The 10,764-nt window shown below is 38.9% G+C and overlaps 1 protein-coding gene across 1 annotated transcript; it reads right to left on the bottom strand.

Moving 5' to 3' along the window:
- Window positions 1–3,921: 3,921 nt before the first annotated feature.
- On the bottom strand, window positions 3,922–10,214 carry cyp24a1 (cytochrome P450, family 24, subfamily A, polypeptide 1). Its single transcript, XM_008408925.2, has 12 exons — window positions 9,799–10,214; window positions 9,502–9,692; window positions 9,294–9,387; window positions 9,112–9,205; window positions 8,589–8,680; window positions 8,136–8,247; window positions 7,189–7,334; window positions 6,242–6,408; window positions 5,453–5,531; window positions 5,005–5,202; window positions 4,798–4,909; window positions 3,922–4,334 (listed from the first exon to the last, which is right to left on the bottom strand). Exons 1-11 carry the CDS (start codon window positions 10,054–10,056, stop codon window positions 4,799–4,801), a joined length of 1,542 nt encoding a protein of 513 aa, XP_008407147.1. The 5' UTR covers window positions 10,057–10,214; the 3' UTR covers window positions 3,922–4,334; window position 4,798.
- Between the last annotated feature and the right edge of the window lie 550 nt (window positions 10,215–10,764).

A 10,764-nucleotide genomic window follows, 5' to 3' on the forward strand; every position in this document is an offset into this window, starting at 1 on the left:
CATCCATCCATCCATCCATCCATCCATCCATCCATGTTCCAATTAAATTATGTTTTAGTGTCTATACTCTTGTGAAAGTATCTTATTAATTCAGATTGCTCATAATCTGAATTTTTGCAACTCCAAATGTCAAGTTTCCCTCGAAGGAGGTGAACATTACCTTTCAAAAAAGTATTTTTGTCTAACAGTCACTCTTAAATGCTAGGGATCTTTTAATTATTTTGTCGCGATAGTATATTGGTCAGAAACGAAGTCTGAAATAAAATAAATCTATGTAAACGTTTGATTTTTAGGAAAGTAAAAAAACAAACAAAAAATATCTTTATGAATAATTACTGTGGCAATCAGTAAACTGACCCAAAACAGGAAAGTCTTAGTGTGAGGCAGTAAACAAAAATGTATTTTTATACAGAGTAAATAAATGTCTGGTTTCATTTATAAGTGAAAGGCAGTAGCTGGAATTGATTGACACTTTCAGTCTATTCTTTTGCTTAAACAAAATGCATAAGCTGAAGCATGTTGGTAGAAACCTTACACTAGATGATACAGCATAAGAAACACAGATGAAAATTGTCATTTTCATCTGTGTTTAGGAATTCACCTCAATTCCTAAACAGTGTACTTTACTTCCTCCTCAACCTAAAATAAAATATAAGATCTAATCTGTAGCCTTAATTATTTCCTTTGCTACAAAGAGCTGACCTTATTTTGCTTTGACTCACTTTGTCTACTTACATCACACACTTTACATGGAGGTGTTTGGATATGGTGTCTGTGTTCATAGCTCAACTCTTGAAATTACTTGGGCTTTTAAGCTTTAAAATCCAGGGATTAACTGTATTCACCCTTTGTTTATTTTTCTCTTTGCATTATAATTGATTATTTACATTCAGTAGGTTTTGTACCAGATGTAGAGACATGACGTTTAAGCTCCTGAACTCATAACTCACTTTCTTAGCAAAAGGTCAGCTAATCAGTGTACCGTGAGAACAGACTGTGTTGTTTAGCTGATTTTTAAAGATTTTAGGATTAAATGAGTACAGTTAATCTGACCTTATAGTACCTCAGGACAAAGGGTGAAATATCAAGAATGGTTTAAAATGTGATGAAAACATAATAACGTTTCTGTAGACATTCCAAGTGCTGTACACATTACTCACAAACACATTTATACACAGGATTGGGAAGTTCTTTGAGGCTTTGCCAGAGGGCTGTGGTTCAATCTGTGTCAGGGAAAGAAGCGAGAATCTAAAATCCACAACTTTCCAATTGGAAGACAATAGTTGGAACTCTTCTCATTGAAACACGGTGACAATTTGGCCGTTCATTTGGTTCTGGTGAAACCTCTGGACTTATGTTCAGTTTCACCAGCGTAACAACCCCCAAGGCTCTCAAGGCCGACTTTAAAGATTTGATCAATTAAAAAGTACATTTTCAAAGGACACAAAGCAACATGTATTTTACAAGTGAACTCTCTATGTTAATTATTTATTCCTCTTAGAAATGCATTTGGAATAAATAACCTGGAGCTGCAATTTCATGGAGGTATTCAGACAGTGTTTAGTAAAAATCTAGGTAATTCAAAGTCAGTTTGCTTTTCATCATAGAGTTAGTTGACTCCAAGCTGCAAGCGGCTGTGTTCGAAGATGTCAGCTACAGAAAAGAGGATGTTGTAGCTCTCTTTCTTTCTTAACTGTTATTTTGTAATACAATGCTGGATTCTAAGTCCAAAGGACAATCCACCATGGGACAAAATTTGGTGCAGAAAAAACTAATCTTCTAGTTTTGTCAACACAGTGCTGACTGAAAGTAATATTAACGTTTTGTAGTGGCCTATCTAAAGTTCTGATGTGAAACTCTGTAAGATTAGAGTGATGACATTAGATGTTTCAACCTCACAGACTTGAAGATCATCAACTAAGATAAACCATCATATTATCTCCAAAAATCTCCAAAAAGCTTGACAGAAATACAAGAAGTGTTTGATTGCTGTGATCCTAACAATGACTTTTCCTCTGATTACCTAGAATTTGTATAAATATAATATAAATAATAAAGATAATTTTTGGTCAAACGTTAAACACCTTTTATGCTGTTTTCATATCTTTTGAGAAATGTTCATATAATTTCCTTGTGGAAGCAAACTTCTTTCTTGAATGAAAAATAATTGTATAAGTAAATCAGCCTGAGGTTTGCATAATTTTCAAATGAAATTATGATCCTTAATTATGATGATTAGCGATCATAATTCCTTCTTATTTCCCCTGAGACTGACAGAGAAAAGTCTAAAGTGAAAACTGTCACTTGTGTCTAGATGCTGAACTTCCTGAGAAACCATTGAGTTCACTGGAAAACTACTTCTCAACTTTATCCCTCTGATCACTGAGTCCCTGCATGGTTCTGTTCTCCATCCACTGCTTTTCAAGCTGTTATCAGAATCAGAAATGAAGCGTAGGCACAAATTTAAATTAGAAGACCCTTGCCTCACCTGCCTCATCAGTCAGCGCCTCCGTCTCATCACCCTGGATCTATCAGGGTGATGATTGGTCAAGCGTCGTCATGACCAATCATCGACCGAGCTCCAGTTCATAAGGACCTTCATCCATGGCCTCCTCTGCTTACCAACTGCGATCAACCCACCTCCACCCTCTCTCCACCTTCATCCACCCATCCTTCTTCAACCTCCACCACCAGTACAGGCCCCGGGGGAACTACAATCCTATGCAGCATCAGGAATGTCCATCGAGCTTATCGCAGTTCCACCTCGACGTCCTCGGCTGGGGCCTGAATGCCAAAGAACTTTAGTGTTTACTTGTTAATAAGCCTTTTAATCGCTTTCTTTCTCTATCTGAGTCTCTCCAGATTGAATCAACTTTATTGGCCAAGAGTGTGTGTTTGACTTCAGTTTTCAAATTCCTTGTTTGTGCACACAATTGTGGCCCTGCTGATAATAGTGACATGAGATCAGAAGGTTATTGGATTGTCCTCCTGCTCCACCCATAATCTGTATGGGAGCTTGTTGCAGTAAAACCCTTCATCATCATCTCCAACAAACCTTTTGACTGCTGGTGTCGGGTAAAGGTTACCACAATATCTAAAGCAGAAGTGCCAGTACAATAGCTCCCAGTCTGGAGCTATTGTATTATTTACTGTGGGTTTTATGTTTTTCATCTGAGTTATTTTTTTTTACCCTAAGTTGCTATAGATTCGGATTAATTGATTGATTGCTTTCTTTGGTATATCTTGCTAAGGCAGAGTTTTTCCCAGTTTGTCCATCAAATCTTTGATTCAGGAATGTGTCAGAAACATTCTTCTGAGATTCTGGTCAAGCTGCTGCTGATTTGTTGGCTGCACTTCATCACGCCACTAGCAGCGGCCTGAACTATTGATGCACAGCAGGAATACACTCTTACCCTACAATGTGGATGAAATCAAGCCTGATGCTGTGTTGTGGAAAGATGTAGAGACTCTTTGGGTATTCCTGTTTATCAGACCATTTTATGTGAACCTGAAAGATGATTGTTTGTAAAAAGTCTCAGTGAAGAAGCAGTTTCTGAAATAGTGACTCACTCCTGTTGAGTTTCTAATGAATAAAAGTCTCTACTGCCAAAAACAAACAACGTTTTTCCTTTTTTATCCATCCTGACACTTGGTTCTTAAGCACATCTACTCAAATATCCAGTAAATATAATCACACAACTGATACTGCTTGCTTTCATTGTCTTGCCATTCAGTATGTTTGTTCTGGGATAAATGATATTTATTTTTATTCACAACTGATTTGCTTTCTAATCTTTCCTGAAGGTTTTGATACTCAAATGCAAAACAGTAATCTCTTTATTTAGTTTCACCCTTGAAGCTGCTAAAACACCAAGATAATTTCACTTCAAATTACAAGTTTAAAAATCAAGAGTCTTTTGATATTTTTAAAATGGATTTATTTAGATGAATGAAATATGTACAATGTACAGAAATATAGGAGAAGCATACCTACACTAATATATACAAAAAAATACACATTAGTGATGGCACTTATATACATACATATATATTTATATATAAAGTCAAAAACAGGGAAAAGTATAAAGTAATCAGTATCTAAATGTCAGACATTTCAGGACAGCTGCCTTGATACAATATTCAGTCTGTAAATTACAACTGTTCTTTATGTCTTCAACATGTTTACATATTAGTTTTAAATAAGTTTGAGGTATTTATGGCACAAAATTACAAATATTTCTGTCTTTATGTACACAGCAGCAATGCAGGGAGTCACTGGACCATCGGGAGTAAAATATTTCTTTCATTACGTCCAGAGGAGAAGAGCATGAGGCCTAAAAAGAGAAATAAAAGGAAGGCATTAGTGGCAAATTTAAAAAACATGTATTGTCCAGATTTTCTTTTCAGTTTTACACTGAAAAGAAAATCATTGTAAAATTTGATCTGTATCATCCTTACAGATCTTTCAAGTACAAATTTTAATATCCTTTTTGCAATAAGAAAGCCAGTGAGGTCTGGATGTCAGCACCTGGTGGCTAATAATAGGTACTGCACACTGAAGCAACGCTTATGCAAAAATGAGGATGTTTTTTCTGAGTACAGTAGCAGAAAATTAATATAATACTTTAAGCTTAAGAACTATTGAAATATCTATTACTTTACATGTTTCCTTGTTAAATTAAAGTTTTGACAATTCAACTGATCCTCCTGACTTCCCAATTGCTTTATGAATTACACAACAGGGTCATTTCAATGACCTGGTACCCCACATTGAAATGTAAACGTTTTTCTTCTCACCTTATCTCCTGACGAAGGCCACTGGCAGTTCTCTGTTAGGAACCAAAAGTCCAGAATGAATCACATCAACGGGCTCATTGTCTGTTGCCACGATCTCGTAGTCTCTGACCAACTGCGATAAAGAAAAACAAAAATGCATCAAGGGCGGAAACTTTTTTTAGAACAATCTGTGGCTGACTGGTTTAATGTTGCTGATGGAGACCGTACCCAGCACATGGCCAGCTGCAGCTGCAGCTCCGCCAGCCGTCGACCGATGCACATCCTCTTCCCGATACCGAAAGGAACATGAGCGAAGGGGTTGATGGTGCTGTTCTCCCGCAGCCAGCGCTCAGGTTTGAACTGCTTTCCATCATCAAAATATTCCTCATTGGATCCCAGTGCATGGCAGTTAATCATTAACACTGTCTGTAAACAGAGTACAATAAAAGTTAAGTTCCAGCTCTGGTTTTGTCACTATTTTAGAAACAAATCAATCGTGTTCCTAGAGGTTGAGATCAAGTGCCATGTGCCAATAGAGTGGCCTCTATATGTGCCAGTTGTTCAGTCTAGATATAGGCTGAAAAAAATCTATTCAGATATTGTCTGGAACGTGTCAGGCAAGTAAAATGTAAATGAGAAGGTAATAATAAGGTGCACTGAGAAGTAAGCCACTTACTCCTTTGGGAATGGCATAATCCCCCAACACAGTGTCTTTGTCCAGAGTCCGGCTGGTGAACGGAACAGATGGTGACAACCTGTAAGAATTACAAAACAAACAAACATTGGAACATGACTCATTGCATGTTACACAAGCTTAAGCTGTTTAACAGAAGCCAGACATGCACAGTGCTTGCTGAGGTGAGAATAATCTGCTATCCGAGGTAATTTACATTCCCTGTGATGTGTGCACAGTGTTCGCCTTAAATAACCCGCCCCGGCTGCAACTCTATGTGACTGCATGAGAAGACGGGAGGAACGTGTGTGGAACAAAGGCAAAGGAAAAATATTTGAACGTGACCAAAGGACAAATTTAAGCTTGGTAGTCACGCCACCATCTGACTGCCAAAAACTTCCTTGAAGCTTGTTTTTGAGGCAGTCATGTGTGTAATTTCCTCCGTCCTAATCTCGGTGGTACTGGTGGGAATGGTAATGTCAGAAGGTCTGAGCATATAAGCTGTAACGCTTTGGAAGGCGGTCAAGCAACCAAACATCTGAACACAATATTACCTGTGTGAAGTTGTTAAAGTGCGTAAATCCGAATGACATTTTAAATGACTTCTGCTAATACAAACCTAAGTTGTATCAGTTGAATTAGTTTAAATGACTGAGTGCAGCCTATAACAAGAGGGAGTGTGTGGAGTATGTAAACCCCTGCAGGTATGAACACTGTGTTCCACCTTGATCTTTTATTATCTGCACTATGGACATCCCGCCCCCGGCCACATGTGACAGTGCAGTGCTGTACCTCATAGACTCCTTCAAGCAGGCCTTGAGATAGGGCATGCTCTTGATGTGCTCTCCACAGGGGTCTTGGTCTGGAGGCACCACATCTCTGATCTCCTGCAGCAGCCTCTTCTGAGCAGCAGGGTTACGTGATAGGTTGAAAATAACCCACAGCATGCTGTTGGCGGTCTGTACAAACAACAAGAGAGAACAAAATAAGGAGGGAAGAACAGAGCACTCGGTGAAGCAAGTAGCCAGAGCATTCCTCCGAGGACCGGAAGAATGTTTGTGGTTCCTCAAAGGCTCCTCACTTACTTCCCCTCTACATTTATTTTGCCCTTTGGAACGACAATAAATGCAGGAGCTGCTTGCATAAGAGATTGAACTTATTTTCTTTTATGAAATAGGCATACGTTGCATAAGTTGAAGCTTGCATCCTGCTAATTAATGTTAGCATGATACACAAGATTAATGGAGGTTAAAAACGACAAAAAAATTGTGATTAAAAACTTTTAAGCTCTTTTCTTTAGAAGATTAAAGTAATAATTTGTATTATAAAATTGAAATAACTCCAGCTATTTGCTTAGCTCCTCCCAAAGGTTAAAGGTTGATGATTAATAGAACATATTTCTTTTCAACTTTAAGTATTTTTTTTTCATATGTCTACAGTGACAAGATGCTGTTGAACCACTATATTCAATAAAAAAATAAATATATATATAGATATATTTATACTAATTACATGTTTTGTAATGTTTCACTCTATAAAAATATATTTTCTAGATATGCAGCTATCTTTTATTCAATTTTTAAAGAATTAACTCTGTTTCATACAAGTGAAAACACAAAAAAAACATCTGCTTCCTTTCCTAGATTTATTTTTAAGTTGTTTTATGTTTTATGTTTAAAAAATGTAGTGGGTGTGGAAAAGTGTGAAAATACAGTATGTTTAATAATTTTGTGACTTACTGTTTCGACTCCTCCAATCTGCAGTTCGGTGATGGAGGCATACAGCTCCTTCTTGGAGAGGCGGCTTTGCTGCAGGATGTCATCGATTAAATCATCCGGATCTCTGTTGGCATTCCTCTCCAGTCTCTTGTCAATGTAGACTTTGGCTGAGCGAATACAAAGTAATCAATGTGTGAACACAAGAATACGCCAAATGCTGTTCACACACAGGAGACGTCATTTACAGCCCTGTTCTTAGTCATCGGTGACAAATGATCACTGTTCCACTTTGAATGGAGAAATTCAAAATAATACTTGCTGAATGAAGACAGCTTTCTTTGATTTATTAGATACTGGAAGCTGAAGCTTGGTTTGTTGCAAATAATTAAAGAATTTTGTTTGATAAGATACTTTTTGGTTATTTTTATCCTAAAGGACATTTGTTTCAGCGTGTGTTCTATTAACTTTTTGTTAATAGACTTTAAAATATATACTTATAGTTTCATCTGTTAAACTAGAGAACACAAGGTCACAAAATACACAAATTGAAATGTTTTCAAGAATAAAATTCTAAAAGAAGGATTGAAATGAGCCTAAGACAAGTTTTAGGAAAACAGTTTTGCTTGCTTCATACGCCCTACAAAATTTAACCAACAGACACGTCACTTAAGGTCTAGTTAGACATATTTGGCATATTTCTTCACCCCAGGTCAGACGGTTTACTACAATGCTGAACCGTTATTTACACAGAGTGCCAAGTCCACAAAACACCAAGACAGCCGGTTCAAATCAAGCCTCCTGCCCTCCCACTTGCTTATTTTCCTATCTATCATCTGACTTCTGACTGGAAGTGAACTCAGAATGGCTGATGTGTCACGCAGAAAAGGAGAGTATTTCATCAAGTACGACAGCTTGATGAAATGAGAGCAATATCTTGGACTGTGCTTGTGTGATTTTTGTGTTTGTACCTGTGCTGAAAATACAGTCCCAGGCCGCGGTGTGGTCCTGCCACGTTTTGGTGTTGAACTTCTGGTGGAGCTCCACCGGTGTGATCATCATCTTACCAAATGTCCTCATCATCTACGAAGAACAGAAAAAGAGGAAGAAAGGGATCAGGCATCGGATGTAGCTTTTTTATCCTCACTCACTCGGTCCTTTATCAAGTTTCCTTTATTTATTCTTGAACCCATTTCCCTTATAAGACTCCCACTTATAATCTTTTAGCTGAATGATAGGGTAGGTTTGGTAATCAACCTCCTGCTTCAACTCTGTCTGCAGTCTAGCCTCCTGACACGAACCTGATGAACTCTGGTGTTTCTCAACTCTCCGGGAGAAAATCAGCTGAAGAGCGACTCACAAATATCATCACAAATATCCTCTTCTAACCTTCAGAGGCACTGAGAGAGAGGGTTGATACTCACTGTTTTCACAGCTGTGATGAAGTTCATAGCTTCCTCGTTGACTTCCTCCTGCAGAAGACCAAATCGGTTGTCGTACAGGATCAGACAGATTGCTGAGGGGGAAAAAATGAGCAAAGGTTTAGAATATTGACCAAATTTGGATGCAGTTAATTTGAAAGGAAGTTCTGGATTTAATTTCTGTTGCTTTTATTAATTCCAAAGTGCAATGTCTGTTCCCATGAAACCATCAGTCCCAACAGAATTATATATTTACTTCTTGAAGCAGGCAATAAGAAGATATTTGAGAATTGTATATTTTCATTTGTTTTATGAAAGTAAATAGAAACAGTCACTTTTTAACCAGGTTATCGCATTTCTTCCTTTCTACTTTTATGTTAGCAAAGTAAATTGTGAATTTTGGAGCAGGATTAGATCACCGTTGGGTTCAAAATATGACATTTTCCGTGTATCAAATGACGTATGAACAAAAGCTTTTTTTTCCTGCAGTCATAGTGAGTGTTAGAATAAAAATAACTTGACTTACTCTCAAACGACCATTTGTTCAGCTCGAAGTACAAGTCTTCAATCTTCCCGTTGTTGCTTACTTTTCCAATCCTGTCAACGAAGTCCATCAGCACCTGTTTCCAAAAACAAAAAAACCCCAAACCCATCAGTGGATGATCGCAGAAACTTTGGCATAAACTCAGCCCTGGTCTGTAGTCCCACCTGATTTATTTTGCCATCAAGCTTCACCACCTCTGTCGGCTTCATGAGTTTCTGCTGAAACGCGCTCCTGACTCTCTGCCAGTCCTTCCCCTCCCTGCGGAGCAACAACGGAGCGCTTTCAGCGTGTGCGCTTCTGCTTCAAACTGCGCGCTGTGCGGGCGGAGATGATTTCAGGGAACAACAGATGATGGGTCGAAGGTCTACTTACAGGATGAGGAGTCCGTACGCTTCGTTTCTCAGGTCTCTGTATGCTTTCCAGGGTTTGATCTCCAGCCTCTGGGGGTAATTACTCTCCTTTCTGTAGAGCGCCTCCAACAAGCATGGAGCGCCAATGTGCACCGACTCAAAGGATCCCAGCTTCGTCCGGAAGATCTTCCCGAATTTCTTATGATAATCAATCTGAAAATAAGAAATTGAAATGATTATAAACGGGTAGATAAAATAGGAAAAATACTGTCATCAATGAAAAAAAAAATTAAGGAATATTATATAAAAAATACTCTACCAGAGCTTCATGTTGTCTGATCAGGCCTCCTTTTAGAAGGAGCTCCACCAGACTGCCGACCAGGGGCCAGTTGGTTGGTCCCGGAATCGCGTCCAAACTCCGCGCCTTCAAGGCAGCATGTGGGCACCGCGCAGCCTCCACAGCATCCTTCTCTTCCAGGACGCACACGGAGGATGTGGGCTTGAAGTGCTGCAGCCCCACAGACTTCTTCCTCAGCAGCTCAACAATCTGAGGAACTTTTTGGATCTGCGCCCTCATCCTGAATCTTTGGCTGATGGCAAATTGCCGTTTCTCTGTCGCAAGCTTTCTAAGAGGGAGCTCTTTTTCTTAGAAGTGTCACACCTTGCAGCAATATATATACTCTGAGAGTGTTTATTCCTGCCGCGCACCGAACCAATCAGGGAAAGGTCCTCCATGGTGTGGCTGTCGAGCCCACCATTCATTTATGGATCCACGTTGAAGAGGATCGTATGACCCCAGATAGACCGTGGAAATGCCCTCACCCCTCCTCTCCTTGAAAATAAACAGCAGCGGAGGTGAGGCGGTTCGCTTGAACCGGGTCTCCCAGCGATTAACCGAAACTCTGGCAAAGCAAATACTACTGCCACACTTCTGCGCCTGGCAAATATTTAACCTACTGGAAATTACACGTTTGCTTTGAGTCGATTTTAATTAGCTCTGATTGGCTCAAAGAGTTTCTAATTGCTGAGTTCTTCCAGTTGAGAACCATTTGTTGTGAATGTAGGATTTTGTACATTTTCCATTTATATTTATTTACCAAAAAGCAAAAAGTGACGGAAAGATGTTTGGTGTAAAGCTGCAACCTTAAATCCACCGATTAAATTTGTTAAATTTTATTTTGAAATTCCCACACGATGACTAGTATATGTGTGAGGGAATCACGCTCTCTTATCCGTCACATGCTTCTAACCTAGTGTGTATTTGAACCATTATCATCCCAACTCA

Source organism: Poecilia reticulata, linkage group LG5 (assembly GCF_000633615.1).
Source record: "Poecilia reticulata strain Guanapo linkage group LG5, Guppy_female_1.0+MT, whole genome shotgun sequence".
NCBI lineage: Eukaryota > Metazoa > Chordata > Actinopteri > Cyprinodontiformes > Poeciliidae > Poecilia > Poecilia reticulata.